The following is a 16831-nucleotide window of genomic DNA, read 5'->3' as shown; positions in this document are numbered from 1 at the left end:
TGGCTCATGTAACGATTTCTCACATCAGTAAGTAGTAACCGGGACCAACGGCTTAATGTGCCTTCCGATGCACGGATCATCTTACTTTCGGACAATCAGGTGATCAGCATGTAATGTCCTAACCGAACTAGGGATAACAAAGTGATTTTTGTGAGTGAGTCATGAGCTTATATTGGTGGATTTATTATTTTTGTTTTTTGCAGTCGCCTCCGGTTTCTCAACCTGAACAACACTGGTCTCGGTACCTGGGACGAGGTGGACCGGCTGGCCCTGTTCCCCTCCCTCAAGAGCTTACGAGTACAGGTATGTACAATCAAAGAGCAAAAGTTTGTCACTAAGCCCAGCGAATTATTTGTAAACAGTGGTGAAATTATGAGCCATCAGTTGTCATAATTATAAAATTTATGTTTTTGTAGGTGTTGTTGGTCTATTATAGAAACGACATGTAACCAGGAGATCTTAAGTTCAACCAGTTAATTTATTACTCTGCAAGAAACTGATTGGACTTTTGCAGCTTATCGTACATTGCAGTTACAAGAACGCTTACCTGTCACTGTGAAATCGCAGGTTCGAATCCTCGCATGGGCCTAAACCAACGATTTTCGATTTAGTTTTTGAATGTGGATGCCTCTCTATCTATTGGTCTCCATGCGGCTACGATACATTATACTCATGCCCCGTTCAAAGTCACTGGCAACAGCAGTTAGCAACTCGCATCTAAATCCATCATGCCAAGTGAATTAGAATTACTGATCGAATACCTGCGCCAATTTGCACCGACCGTCGCCTCTTACATCACCATTACATTATTACTCTCCCGAATGTAAACCTCCCAGAGATAGTACATCTTGTTTATGTGTTTAGCTGTCTCAATTTATCCGGGTAACGTGCGTCCCTCGGGAGCTTGAAATGTTGGTGAAGGTCTTCTCAATTTAGCCGGCCTACTTCACGTGTGTTTACGCAATGCCCCGGCGATATGGTTGCGTCACTAATTCACTATGTAGTGTGTAGTGTTGGGATTAGGAATAGGAACGGGTTCAGAATCGTAAACCTTGGTCCTTGGTAGATCTAATAGGCTAATTTCCAACTAGTCAAATCAGTTACTTTTTACTAAACGTCAAAACACGAAATGACTATGGAATTTGTATGAACAATGGTATAGAAAAACGTGATAAAATGTCGGACTTATTATTACGTTCATTATGAATGTAAAATCAGTTAAATAGAAAAAAGAAAATATTTTTCGTTAGTTTTAGACCTATCTTTATTTAGTAATCAGAATTTCATCATTTATCTTGAATCTAGTACACGACGTAATTAAGGTAACATCACGCATGTATTCCCGAAGGGGTAGGATCGTCTCCTTATAGTGAAAACGACGTTAATAAAACCTCTAGATAATAGATATAAAACCTCTAGAGAACAGATAAGGTACTTTCAATCCAGAGAAAAGAAAATGTGGTTTCAATTTTTAATCAAATAATAAATAAAATCAGATAATAAAAAAATATAAAAAAACCTTGGTAATTACATTACATTTAGATTTTTTTTAGAATATTTAATTGTTAACTTTAATTCAATATTACATTTATTTTATAGATTTCATGTTATTAATTCAATTTTTCATCATCATCAATTTACGAGCCACGCTCTTGTCGGCGCAGCATTTTCCATGCTACTTTAATTCAATTAATAATAAAAATAAAATAAAAAAGTAAGTAAGTATTAATTTTTTAATTAATTTTTCACCCGGAATGAAATTAATTGAAAAAAAAAACAAGGTTTTGTTGAAGAAAATCACATCAGAATGTTATATTTCAAAAAGACGATTACATGGTTTTCTTTTCATTATGTTTAAAGCGACGATACATATCGATTCTAAAGAAACATATACCCGATAAACATAGAACCCGACCTGCCTATCGACGCGGCGACGTAGGCAAAGCCACAAGCAATCAAATCTTGTAAACATTTTTGATACGAAGTTCTAAGATGAATATTTGTGAACCGTTTAGTGATAGGTGATCTGATGTGGTTTTCACTATAAGGCGACGGTATATGTGTGTATTTGAAATAGTTTGATAGTATGTATCGTAAACCTTGAGCCTTGGAGCTTTGGAACAAGTTTTGACTTCCCGAATAGGTTTTATTATAATTTAATGCGAGCCACCAGAGTGTCTAGCGACTCAGTACGCGCAATGCATTTTAGAATAGATTCACCATTCCTTATAATGTGTCCTTGCCATTGAAGTGTTAAATAGGGATATAAATTGGCTATGTGCCTAATCGATTATTATCCATACTAATATTATATGTGCGAAAGTGTATGTGTGTCTGTCTGTTTGTTTGTCCGTCTTTCACGGCAAAACGAAACTACTAATCGACATGTTTTTAAGTGGAGATCGTTGAAGGTATGGAGAGTGACATAGGCTGCTTTTTGTCTCTTTTTATCTTTTATCTTACCCGGATCTCCAGATCGTGAGTCTAACGCTCTAACCACTAGACCACGGAGGCTGTTCTATTATTGTGTTGATATACATACTTAACGAATTCATTTAGGCCAAGCGCGCACTACGAGTTTTTCGCCGTACAACATTATCCTGATTCGTTTCTTGAAGCCAACTGTCTATAGTCAAACTATCTTTCCGTTAACACTAAGGCCAGGTGCGCACTACGAGATTTTCGCCGCGCGGCAGAAAAAAGCAGCGGCATAATGTCGCACTGTAATTCTGTACCAGACAGTTTTAAATTGTATTGCGCGCACTTAACGGCAGAGCCGCCGCAGCGGCGCAGTATTACAGTGCGACATTATGCCATGCCGCTGCTCTTTCCTGCCGCGTGGCGAAAAACTCATAGTGCGCGCCTGGCCTTAAATATTTTATAAATAAATATTTTAAATAATCATAATATAAGTAAGGACAAGCTGTAATTAAATAAATTCTTTAACATGTCACGCCCGTATCTCCGAAGGGGTAGGCAGAGGGATACACTCACTCCTCGCAACCTATGTTTAAAGTCCCGAAAGTGTTGTTTCAGAAGTGGAAATGCGCGTCCTACCCCAATGCAAAATAGACTTCGTCTTATGTATTGTATGCAAAACATTATGTTTTCAACATCATTATCACCTACTATTTGGGTATACCTAGTTATTTACTTTACACGAAAAAACCTTTATTAATATTCAGATAATCCATTATGAGTATCACTATTATCTTATCAGCATACAACAGCTAAATACGACCTTGAGTCATTGTTAGTAAAGCATGTTTGAGAGAATAATAGACAATTAGGTTAAGTTCAAGGTCTATTGCGGAATTGAAGATACTTTGAATATTCTTCATAAAACTGCGCATTTTATGTCCAAAGTGCTAGGAATAGAGGGTTGTATGTACAAACCACAATTCACGTAATGGTGTCGCAATAATACATCATTTACCTACTTCAAAGAAAGTTTCATAAAGCTGCAACCATACTTAATGTTAGGCTAAAGTAGTAAAAACGTCGAAGTTAAAAATATCTGATAGGTACAGTAACATAAACAGCCTATATACGTCCCACTGCTGGGCACAGGCCTCCCCTCAATCAACCGGAGGAGGTATGGAGCATACTCCACCACGCTGCTCCAATGCGGGTTGGTGGAGGTGTTTTTACGGCTAATAACCGGGACCAACGGCTTAACGTGCCCTCCGTAGCACGGAATCATCTTACTTTTTCGGACAATCAGGTGATTCAAGCCTGAAAAGTCCTTACCAAACAAAGGACAGTCTCACAAAGTGATTTCGACAATGTCCCCATCGGGAATCGAACCCGGACCTCCAGATCGTGAGCCTAACGCTCTAACCACTAGACCACGGAGGCTGTTACAGTACAGTACCTAATTCTAATTCCTATCTTCAAATATTATCCTCTAAGATGACGCCCTGAGCCAAAGTTCGCGCCCAACTGGGCACCCTCAAGTTTGTTGTCTGAAGTTTTGTACCGGCTTGGAGTCCTCAGCGCTCCCCATTTACCAAATATTTAATGCCAACATGCCAATTTCTACAGCCTATTTATGCCACTGCTAGGCAAACGCCTCACCCTTTTCTTTCCAGCTATATCTGTCTTGGGTATTAGGTACTCTGCCACACACAGATCTCTATAAACAATATTTTGAACAAACAAAAATGTTTATCACGTGCTCAACGACGAAGAGAAACATCGTGAGGAAACCCATATTCTCGAGAAATGCATTTCGGAGGTATGTGACCTAATAACCTAACCTGCATCTGGTTGGTTTCCCCTTCGCGGGTTGGAAGGTCAATCAATCGCTTCTGTAAAAAATCGGACCTGTCGAATCTTCAGGTTAGGTAAGCGGACCTTGAGAAAAACGGGATAACGCGGTCACACCCCGGACACTTCATACAAACAACCAACCTCGTTTTACACAGACACGACACATTGACGTTATCGTACACGCACATCTGTGTGTGTGACATCTGACGCCATACGATTCAAGTCTAAACTGTGTTCGAGGGGGGTTGAGGTAAACCTAGCTCAGACGCTGGTGGGGAGCGGAGAGTTGCCGTTCTATACGTAGATAGTATTATTTACCCCCTCCGGTTGATTGAGGGGAGGCCTGTGCCCAGCAGTGGGACGTATATAGGCAGTTTATTTATTATTAATGTAGATAGTATTATTCCTTATTCTATGACGTTAGGGAGATGATGATGATGTAGAAACCTTAGAAAAACTGTCAGTCGGAAATCTATCACGACCAAGCGATTACCACGTCTAAGTACACAAGCCCAAAGGCCCATTTCTCGTGCAATAGAGCCGACGGTCGTCACGCCCGGTGGAATGTGAAAGTGTGCCTGTCATCGTGTTTAGAACACTAGTATACGTTTAGCAGTTCCAAGTACGTACTAGTAGTGATGTCATATCTATTGATGCAACGTTATGAAACTGTACGCCACGTTATTTGCCTCAATGTTTATTTTTTGTATGGATTATCTGGGGCACTTAACATGTGGACTTAAAGTTGTATGTAACACTGTACCAGTTTGGCGGGGGTGTTTGTTAAATTACAAGTTATCAAATTACAAGTATCATAAGTTATTTTTTCATTAAATACATCATCATCAGTAAATTAAGTAGATTAAATTCTTCTTTTTTGGAGTTATTTATACGTTTTTACAATAAAACACCAGATAATGTTTTGAATTTGACATAAAATAAATTTAAAGCTCATGTGAATCTTACTTTATGTGAAAAAAGGTTATTATAAGATTACTGATTACCTAAGTGATACAAATGTCTGGTATTAAATGTATTAAATAACATGTAATGTGCACCTACATTGATTTAAAAGATGTGTTGCTGTTGCAGTTTCTTGCTATTCTTCTCCTCAGCCATAACACCTTACGCAATGACGTACTTAGATTCGAAAATGTTAAATTGACCTTCAACAAGTTTATCCATGATAATTACGTTGAATAAGTGATTCTCATTTCTGATCATCATTAATTTAAGAGCCATTCTCATGTCGGTATAGCGCTCTCCATTCTTGTCTATCAAAGGCTGTCTTTGACTTCCCGATATGTCGTGCGCATTCTCTATAACTTCTCGGTTTTCCCCTTCCTCTTCTTCCTTCTATCTTCCCTTTTACATAAACAGCCTATATATGTCCCACTGCTGGGGGGCACAGGCCTCTACTCAATCAACCGGAGGAGGTATCTTCCCTTTTATAACGCTTTTAATAACATCGAAAAAACACAACAAATCAAAGTCTAAACCGTAAGTCCGATCCGACATATCAAAGTCGGTATTGTAAATTGTAAGGTATTGTCTCCATGTCAAACAAAGGAATAAAAGCAAAGACGCGTTCAACCGTGATCTCAGTTGCATGATTCATAACGAAAATTGAATTGAAGTGCAACGGTCGTTCACAGTTGCCTGGCGTCCTTGCGACCTTTCAGTGCATCCGCAATATCGATTAAATTGTAATATCGATATTGGAAAGGCATTCGAGTAGTAAATGAAGGTTCACAAAGAACAAAAGTAACTGTAAATATAAATATTTTTTTGCCAAATACGTAATCTAAATAGCTACGTCACGCAGGAGATTCCTAGCACCAAACTTCAACAGAAACCTAAAACTACTTGCACTAAAAACTTAAAAACCTTAAAATAAATAAAACACATAATACTGGGTCCTTACCGCGTTAATATCTACAGAGATATAAGACTTCCGATTTTTTATATCTGTTGCAAAGTTGCAAGTACCATGGTCATGGGATGACTAATGAAAATGAAATTAAAAAAATATTGTATAGATCAAGTATTATAATTGAACAACACATAATTCGCTGTAAAATAATATGAATCTGTTGTCAGAAACGTTCAATATCAAGTATTTGCCCAACCGTAATATCATACATCTCACTGTTTGCAGAGTAATAACCATCAATCTCTTTTCTGAACTCTTAAGTAGTATTTCCATCATCACCGAGTCATTTCAATGTAAGCACTCACTTTTAATTAGTATAACTTTAATTACGATACAACCTTGCTCAAGCCAGGAACGAAATTCACAGTCTAGAAATTTTGACACAACTAAAGTTACAAAACATAAGCTAAGTATTTGCAGGTTTCAAGCGTGTTTCGTTACTTTAAGTTAATAGTTTTTTATATCAAATAAAAATATTATATATAACTCGAAAACATATGATAAGTATTAACTTCAAGGTAGATTTCAAACCAATGGTCTTGTTTATAGTGAACAAGGCAATATGACAGATTAGGATATAGTTACTACGCAATGCTATATATTCACATACTACATAAACTCACGCCTAATTTCCACCGGCGGCGTCGAATTCCGTAGTATCTGCTCTAAGCAGACATTCGATCCTGATCATTTCTTTTGCTTCTTCCAAATTAATCAATCGTTTTATACAAGCATACCGGTTCATAGTAGATCATATTATACCTTTTCTAAAGACATCTCCGATTTGGTTCATCTACTATCTGTTCCCAAATTGGTAATATACAGAACTACTAGGATCTAACCAATCATAATTCAATCATTTCTATCAGCTTCCATTACATAAAGGATCTAAAATACGAACCTGATTACAGTCTAAAGCACAGCAATTTGCGGTTCAGTCGACAATCACGGATATTGCTACTATTTACCTAACAACGAATTGCGTCGGCAAATTGGAAAATTACCTGCTCGAAAAGTACAATAATGAAGAGGTTGTCATTGCCAGTTTGCACACGTGAATCATGGAGTGTAAAGGCGAGTATATCGAACCCCACCCACGCCTTCTGCGTATCATCTCAACGGCTTGATGGGAACTTTTTGTTCGATTTTATGGGTCACAATGACAAGCGCAGTGATTTAGTAATCCAACTCAGTTGGTTCACAAAGAGGATCGCTTCATCGTATTTATTGTTTTAGGTGTATGTTCAAGAGAAGCGAAGATTGACAGTGATTAAACAGAAACTTTGTAAAAAAGGTTACTGTAAGGTCTCGGGCCCTATGCCGAGGTTTTTCTTGTTGCTACTTTTCCTTGGCTTTGCAGTTTTTTGAGAAGCTGTGCGGATGAGACGATCGAGGAAAAATATACTTATGTAAAAATTTACGATTCAAAGTCTAACTATGTTACCTAATGAATAAAGATATTTTTGAGTTTGAGGAAAAACGTTGACCGTTTGTTGTCACGGCCTTATTGTTTCTAGGGCTAGAGTTATCGGGTCGTACCTATATTACATTCTTCGTGTTTGTTGTGGAAACTACAGATCTGTTCTAAATCTCAAATCTCGAAACTCATTTGGTGACAAATGTGTCTCACAAAGAAATAAACACCTTATGATTCTGACTTACGATTACGATTATGATTCTGACTCTCCTCTTGATTAATGTAATGTCATCAGTGTCATCTTAATAGCGATCGAAGCGTTTGAACTATTCCTTCAAAGGCAGTAATTATCTTTTAATGGTTCTTTTGTACTATTTTTGGCGTCATGAAAGTGTTCGGAATGTAGAGAGGTCGAGAGGTTTGACCTAGTTTCGGTATTCGGCGTCTAACTGCAGCTGAATTCTGTTTATTCCCCTTGAGATATCGTTGAGACTACTCCAGACACTAGAGTGGGACCAACATTAATAAGGCCAAGGTTGCCGAATGAGCAGGATAATACCTACAAGAAATCCATGGTGACGATGAATGTCACGTAGAACGGTGGCGGAATATGCGGCAGGGATTAACTGACTTGACTGCGGATTAATTCATCTTGGAAATAAATCTTTAGAAGCCCAAATTAACTGTTTCAAAAGACAATGGTGCCGATTTGGGCAATATCCAACATAATTTTAACTTAATTTGACAGGAGTAAAACCAGCATCATCTCTTTCATGCACGTATTGTAAGTAAAGGATGCCGGACGGCACTAGTTAAATTAGGAGCTGTCAAGTTAAATTAGGCTAAGTTTGTATACATCCGAATAGGCACCGTCTCTGCTATTTATTATTACACTATTACAAGGTTTTAATACTAAATCCACAAAAGGCAAGAGTAAAAATAAAATACTTCGAAGAGTCAGCCTGGAACTAATCATTTCTAGGAACCCCGAGCAAATTGCAATCTGCAAGCGAAATTAAATTAGCGGGAACTGGGAGCAGCTCTATAAATCAGAACGTAGAAACTACTGCAGATGTACGTACAAGACGCTAAATGTACTATGCTAGGCTTTGGCGTCTTAGACTTTACTACTATGTTCCTAAATTGCTTACCTTGGGCATAGAATAAGGAATACGTACGTAAAAAACAGCAACTATATGTCGGCAATAAATATATGCCTATTGCGACATATAGTTGCATATATAGGTGTATTGAATATTTTAGATAATAAATAAATAAATAACCCTTCGTTCCCCACCAGCGGTTGAGCTAGGTTTACCTCACCAAATCGGTGTTACTTTAAACTTCAATCGTATGGGCGTCAGACGTCACACACACAGATGCGCGTGTACGATCTCGTCAATGTGTAGTGTCTGTGTAAAACGAGGTTTTTTGTATGAAGTGTCAGGGACATGGTACTATACTGGATTTAAATAGTGTCGTGGATATTGATTATCTTGGGAGTACTTCTTTACTACACTGGGTGGGAATTAATAAAACACGTAGAACTCTAACAGCTTGTCTCTCCGGAGATGGTATAAAAACTGAAGTATTATCCTTTCTGACATCATTAACCATTAAGACATGCGATGCCATTGCCTGTCCCTGTTACCACACGGCTCATCCTATCCACCTTAGGACATCGTGTCAAAAGTAGCTGTTAGATTTTATTAGTCATCAATAGTGATCGGCAACCAGCAACGGTCTCCATCTGTGTCTCCACGTCTGTGTCATTGATCTCACAACCCACACGAGAAAATAGGACGAGACTTATCGTAAGTAGGCAGTATAATCAGAAATCAGAATCAGGAACTGTCTAGTCTAGGTTAGACTGCTAACTATGCAGGCAGGAGTTGAGGTCACGACCTGGGAATGTATGTCGTATGACCGAGGCTTTTGGGTCAACCGGTTAAGCCTGTCTCTAGCCTCAAATGCTTTATGCCGTGGGTTGTTAGTGGTTAGTGTTACTACTTCCACTAACCGCGTGCAACCAAGTGATGTATCCTGCGTTCATTCGTGTTATTTGGATGTCTATTATCGGTCTCATTAAATCGGTAGATACCTAATTTCAGACGTCAAAAATATGAAGAGATAAATACTGTAATTCCAGATTATTGGTAGCCATTTTATTTCGTTTGTATGAGTTGACTTCGCTGTCATATCGTCACCTTATAGTGGAAGTTCTCGATTTTTATTTCGACCTTTGTTCACGTGTACGCTACGCTAATGGATTTTCAGCTTACCTATAAGTAACGAAGTGCATAAGCAGGCATGGCAAATATCACCTTAATTAACTAGACTTATGTACATTAAGTTAGAGCGCCCTCGATGTGTGAAGACTCACAAGTTTCTAATGATGAAGGTGCTTAAGAATTAAGTGATCAGGTTGTTAAGAATTTCTTATTCATGAAGATGATTAATCCCCTTTAGAGGCGGTTTTTATATAGACCAGGAATTCCCAAACTTTTTCAAGTATTTCGCGGCAGCGCACTTAAGGTTCAGTATCTATGCCCAAAAATAGAGATAAAAGATGCATGTCTGGTATACATGAAATTGAAAAAAAAAATGAAAAATGTTTTTATTACCAGAAAACAATACAAATTGGCACATAAAATAGGATGAGTACTTATATTAAAAATATATCCAAATGAACAGAGGTTCCCAAACTAGGCGGAGCCTGTATCTTGGGAAACCGTAAAAAAATGGGTACATGTGATATTGGCGCATAGTTTGCCAAAGGAAACTTAAAATTAAACTTACATCTAAGTATTAGAGCGAAGGGTGTGTGTTAAGTAGCAATATGAATGTGTGAGTATACGAGTTTAGTGTATGCCAGTGTAATAGTAGAAGTAATCATAACAATAATAAGTCAGTATCAAAATAAGTGCATATGTATTTATGTATGTGAGAGTGTATGTGTGGGGGTCAGAGTTAGGATAATTTTATGTGTGTGAGGGTGTACGTTTTTCCAATTTATGTATGTGAATATAAGTATGTGTGGGTATAAGGGTGAGTTTGTATGAAGGTATGTTATGAACGAGTATGTTACGCAAGTATTTTTAAAAGAAGGTAGAAGATATTAGATGCAAGGATGTAAAAGTGATTCCGTAGTATCATAGTCAAGGGACTTTAACCATGTTACAATTGAGAGTTTTGCAGCCCTAACAGTGCTGGATTTGATGTCACAGTGGTTAGCAACTGTGTTATAGATTTTAGCCCGAGCATAGTGTCCCAGACGTTGGGCAAAACTTGTATTTACCAGAGGGACTTTTATATTGTAAACCCGTTTAGCAATGAGAGAGGGATAATCTGTTGAGCTCAGTGTAGATTTATGTGTGATAAGACTGGTGTTTAGGATATATAATTGACGCACGCTTAAGACGTCTGCCTCTTTATACAGATCACAAGTAGAGTATCTGTAAGGCTTCTTAAGCATAACTTTCAGCAAACCACGTTGAGCACGCTCCAAATCGATCAAAATCGATTTGGCCGCTCCCCCCCAGATACTAATACAGTAAGTGATGATGGATTGACAGACAGCAAAATAAACTAGTTTTTGGATATTTAAACTTGCCGCACTTCTAAGCTTTATCATTATTCCTATTAGTTTACGAACTCTTTTGCATAAGTTTAGTATATGATTTTCGAAAGTTAAGCGTTCATCAATAATTATACCTAGATATTTTATTTCGTTTATTCTTTCCATCTTATCACAATTACACGGAAACTGGTTAGAGATTGAGAAATTACAGGAATGGACTTTTATATCGTTAGCTAGTCTTGGAGCTGAGGCTGCTGTTTTATGGAAGCATAGGTATTTAGTTTTTTTAGTATTAAGGGTTAGGAGATTATGCTGCAGCCATTTCGACATTGTAGCCATGCCCACTTCGGCAGACTCAAATACATTTGCCCAATTTTTGCCATTAAAAAGGACCACCGTATCATCCGCGTAACAAATGATCTCTGCAGAGGTTAAGTTTAAACTATGTATATCATTAATGTACGTCAAGAAGAGGGTTGGCCCTAAAATGCTGCCTTGTGGAACCCCGAATGCAGTTGGTAAGGAATCACTAGTATTGGCGTCAATTTTGACCATTTGCTTCCTATCCGAGAGATAACTTTGAAACCATTTCAGTGGAATTCCTCTGATCCCAAGTCCTTCTAATTTCGCTAATAAAATAGGCACTGAGACAGTGTCAAAAGCCTTAGCCAAGTCTAAAAATACTCCAACACATTTCTTATTGTTGTCTAAATAAGAGGAGATGAGGTCTGTGAGTAGCCGGACGGCGTCTTCTGTGGATTTGCCTCGTCTAAAACCAAACTGTCTTGTTGAAAGGAGGTGATTCTTTTCCAAGAAGTCCACAAGGCGTTTGTTGACGATCTTTTCTAAAAGCTTAGACAGTACGCTGAGAAGTGAAATTGGGCGGTAATTACTAGGAACGTCACTTGCACCGTCCTTATGTATTGGAGACACTACCGCTACTTTCCAAGCCTTCGGGAACTTACCTGATGAAAGACTAGTGTTAAATATATAAGTGAGGGGCTCAATAATAACGTGTGCAGTAGATTTAAGAAGCGTGTTGGTGAAACTATCAAGACCAGGGGCACAGTTATTTTTTAGACTGAAAATAATATTAGAAACTTCTTGCTCGTCAGTAGGAGACAGGAAAAATGAATGAGCAGGACCTTCATAAGACAGATTGGCAGCGAGAGTTTCTTCAGTTTCACCCGTTTGGTTCATTATATTTTGAGCTAGATTTTGTCCAACTGTCGCGAAAAATGTATTACAAATATTTAAAGACGCCAAAGGACTACTATCTACCTTAAGAAGATCGTGAGCCTGTGAAGCACGTTTGGGTGGAATATGGCAGATGGTTTTAATCGAACGCCATAGATTTTTTGGATCCCTTTTGTTGGTTTCTATTTCGCAAGTATCGTGTTGAGACTTGATTCTGCGTAGAAGGTTGTTACAAAAGTTTCTGTAACGCTTGAATGATAGTTTTAGAATAGAATCATTAGGGTGTTGCTTCGCTAATGAGCTAAGATGGTCTCTGTGGCGGATACAACGAAGTAGACCGGGAGTAACCCACGGAGCCAAATTAAATTTTGAGCGACTTACGCGTTTAAGCTTAGTGTGCTTGCTAACACTGTCGTTTAGGATACGTAAGAAAGCTCCGACAGCTTCGTCAACGTCCAGTTTTTCAAAAACGGTACTCCAGTTTGTAGTTTTAAGTTCATTTGCTACTTCTTCAAAATCAGTTATTGTTCTCATTCGATTTTTGTCTCGTTTCTTTTTTTGTGACTCTAACTCTAGCATTACCAAGCTGTGATCGGTCACATCCGTAGTACAGACTGCGCCTAGAGCTTGAGCATTGCAAGAAATGAAGATATGATCTAAGCAAGCGTCCTTTCTAGTGGGTTTTGAAATGGCCGGCAAAAGACCGTGCTGTGCCGTTAAAGAGAGGTACTTTGATGGATCATGTTTCTGCTTGTCTGTTGATAATAGGTCTATATTAATATCGCCGGCTAATATCACACAAGGCGATTTTTTATGCAAAGTAAGGAAATCGTCTAGTGAATAAATGAAGCTGTTAGTATAATTGAAGGAGGGAGATCGATAAATGCCTAAAACCGTACCAACATCAGGAATTTCTACAGAAAGACAGCATGCTTCGGGAAATGATGGTTCCGTTACAGATGGATTATAGCTATCTTTAACATATATGACCACACCTCCATTCTGGTTAATGTTGTTAAGAGTCGAGAAACAGCAGTAGCCGGGTATTTGACCTACGATGCTGGTAGGTTCCAATCTACATTCAGTCAAAACAATTATATCAAACTCAGTCTTAAGACGATACAGAAGCACCAGGAAAGTATCAAAGTTTTTGTTGATACTTCTAATGTTGAAAGTGAGTAATTTAAAGTTGTTGTTTTGTCCAAAAAAGGTATAACAATTTTCTGGTTTGATGGTCTCACATTTAATATCTGAGGTATTATCAATTTCTTCTAATATGTCTACGTTATCCATAAATGGGTAGCGTTTATCTTTGAGAAATAATGTATTAAGAATTTAGCTATGTCACTGAAACAGTATATATGGTGTTTATGTCGAGTAAGTGAGGGCAGTGAATGTGTTAGTGTTGGTAAGAATGGCATATTTACATTATTATTGTATAAAATGTAGCATACAAAAGGAACCAGCAGAAACATTATATCATATATTGGGTAATTAGACTCATAATAATGTACTAGAATTAAAAGTAATGTGTGGAAGACGAAAACATTTTTGCGTAAGAAAATACACTTAGAGAATGGTCGCCGATAGTTAAGAATATGGATATGACAAACGATTTTACGCCATAGACTACTGTTTTTAAAAGCTCGCGTATGTAATAAGGAATAATTTAGATTTAAATACAAGTAAAGGCAAAAACGTGCAACCTTGTCCAGAGTGAATATTGACAAACACACATTTAAGATCGGATTGTTTTGGGAAGAAGATATAATCAGGCAATTACAGTTAATCTGCATCAATGTAAGAGAAAATAAAAAGAACACAATTAAGAATTTTAAAATATTACAAATATTAAAAACAGTGCTCTGAGGCAGACCTGTCCGGGAAGCCGGAAAGTTTGTTATTAGGTGGCTCTTTTTGCAGCTTGGTTAGAGACGTTTCTGAGGTTACTCTCAAGACGGAGCTTGTTTCAGATCTTCTCATGAAAATGTTGCCGTTCGACGTCCAAACAAATTTGAACTTCAGTTCGTTACCCACCGAACGTGCCTTGCTAAATAGGATTCGGTTTGCTTTAGTTAAGTGTTCGTTGACGAAGACTTTTCGTGGAGTTCCCGGTACCTCGAGCATGTCGGAAGTGAGGCCGCGGCGCACACGCGCAGCCCGCAGCAAACGGTCGCGCGGCGCCCGCCTGGTCAGCGTCACGATAACCGGACGCGGCCGCTCCGAGCCGCCCACGTCGCCCGCGCCGCCACCTCGAACGCCTACACGCCTCACGTCGTCGATATCGCGTGGGTCCAACTCTACACCAAGTTTGGTTGTCATTATCGAAACAATATGTTCTAGGTTTTCTCCACTCTGCTCCGGAACACCCGTGATCTCTACGTCTTTCAGAAATTGACGCTGCTGTTGATAGGAAATTTCTTGTCGCAGTTCGGAAACTTCAGCACGGAGAGAGGAGACTTCTTCCTTGTACTTATTGAGTTCTCGGAGTTCAACCTTGATATCTGTAATTTCCTTTCGAAATTGCTCTATGTCTTCGGAGGTAGAGGAGAGAGACTTTGTAAATTCTCCCATTTCAGTTCTCATCTTGTGGAAAGCATCTTCTAGCAGAGAGAATGAATTGCGAAGAAAAGTTAGCATGTCTGCAGGCGGAGGGGAGTTAGAGTGCGGGTCCACAAAGTCGGGGACGGAGTCTTCTCCCTCTGCCTGCTCAAACTTTCCTGGTTTCTGAGAGGAGCTACTCTTAGAGGTCGTGTCCGAGGCTAATTGTTTTTTCTTTGATTTACATGAAGGGCAGCGATAAGCATTCCCGCGAGCGAGCCTGCTATCCTCTCTTGATAAAGTTAAGCAGCTTTGATGAAATACTTGGGGGCAGGTGCAGCAAACAATAGTAGTTTTATCTTCATTTTTAATTATGTTTTTGCAAGAGCCGCACAACATGTTGACAAGTTTTCATAAAATTGATGTTGAAATTAACAGTGGATCCCTCTAGCGAGAGACTTGGGAAACGCTTAAGGAAGCTTTTATAAGGAACAGGACTTTTAGTTAGAAGTTCAAAATATGAGGTAACAGATGTCGCTGCACGTTTGAAAAATCGATGTAAGCAAAGATAGTAGTGTATCTTTTTTAGAATTTTTGAGGTTATTTCGACCAATTAATCACACACACTGAATAAGTTAGGCACACAGTTCAAGATGCAGATACTTATAGATCATGCACAGACAAAAGTTAGCGAAGCACCGTACCCAAGCATAGGAAAAGTCAACTAAAAGTACACTTTCTGTCGGAAGAATAAATGTTTGAATTTTATTAGAATGCGTGATGTTAACACTGAGATAACACTTGTGCCGACGCGTCACTTTACTTAGTAACTAATTATGATATTTAACTTTGATGATAAACACTAAATGTAATTATTGTTTAAATTAAACTTTTGTGGTTAAAAAAGAAGTGTTTGGCAGTAAAGCGCCACCGCCATCTATATTGTTTTGAGGAACTTAGCCTGAAAAGTCCTATAATAATGAGGGATACGATTAAATCGGCATAAACTTGGAAGTGCAAATTAGATTGTAATCACCTCGGCAGCCGTGTAAATTGATTATCTAATTACAAAAGAAGGCTGAAGGACAATAACTCGGCGAGCAATTATCTGCTTCCTAGTAGCAACAGCTGGTTTCACGTGGCGTTGTTCAACTGAGACTACAGTTAGTTCGTTTTATATGAAGTATTTATGATATGTGTGTACCAATTATGAACAAAACCTCATACTGATAAACGGCTATTGTTATTGTGACATTAACGGCCTTCGTGGTGCAGTGGTTGAGCGTTCTCTCGATCCGGAGGTCTCGGGTTCGAATCCCGGTGGGGACAAATTTTTGGAAAATTCCACTGGATTGCAACCTAGAATCATGGTCTGAATCATTCCTAAAAGATTTCGTTACGATGTCACTAACACGCGCCATGTAGCTATTTTCGCGGAGCTCCGTGTGTCGTAAAGTATGCGGACAAGTGGAGTGCAAAGTTGAAGTATGAACTATTGCTCATACTTGTATCGCGGTCCTTTGCTCCTACCAACCTCTATCTTCTATTCCACGGCTATATTCATGTTTTAATCTTCTTAGTCAACTACGTGGTAGATTCCTAGGTCTTTGTTTAGAAGGCAAGGACTGCTTCGTCTAGGTATTACACCCCGGACACTTCATACAAACAACCTCGTTGTACACAGACACCACACATTGACATTATCGTACACGCGCATCTGTGTGACGTCTGACGATTGATGCTAATGATCTCCATACGATTGAAGACTAAACTATGTTCTAGGGGGGTGAGGTAAACCTAGCTCAGCCGCTGCTGGTGGGGAGCGGAGAGTTGCCGTTCTATACTTAGTATTATTCCTTATTCTATGCCGCGGTACCTCCAACCGTACATC

The 16831-nt window shown here is 38.7% G+C and overlaps 1 protein-coding gene across 3 annotated transcripts in view; it reads left to right on the top strand.

Moving 5' to 3' along the window:
- The window catches only part of LOC126373322 (tubulin-specific chaperone cofactor E-like protein), a 48586-nt gene that overhangs the window by 23200 nt on the left and 8555 nt on the right, over positions 1 to 16831 (top strand). For all 3 annotated transcript variants that reach the window (XM_050019440.1, XM_050019442.1, XM_050019439.1), the window contains exon 4: positions 204 to 303. In XM_050019440.1, the coding sequence (XP_049875397.1) occupies positions 204 to 303 (100 nt within the window). The remainder of the gene's footprint in view (positions 1 to 203; positions 304 to 16831) is intronic.

Source organism: Pectinophora gossypiella, chromosome 15 (assembly GCF_024362695.1).
Source record: "Pectinophora gossypiella chromosome 15, ilPecGoss1.1, whole genome shotgun sequence".
In the NCBI taxonomy this organism is placed as follows: Eukaryota; Metazoa; Arthropoda; class Insecta; order Lepidoptera; family Gelechiidae; genus Pectinophora; species Pectinophora gossypiella.
The sequence above is the reverse complement of the archived record's forward strand: the minus strand, read 5'-3'. Positions and strand labels throughout refer to the sequence as shown.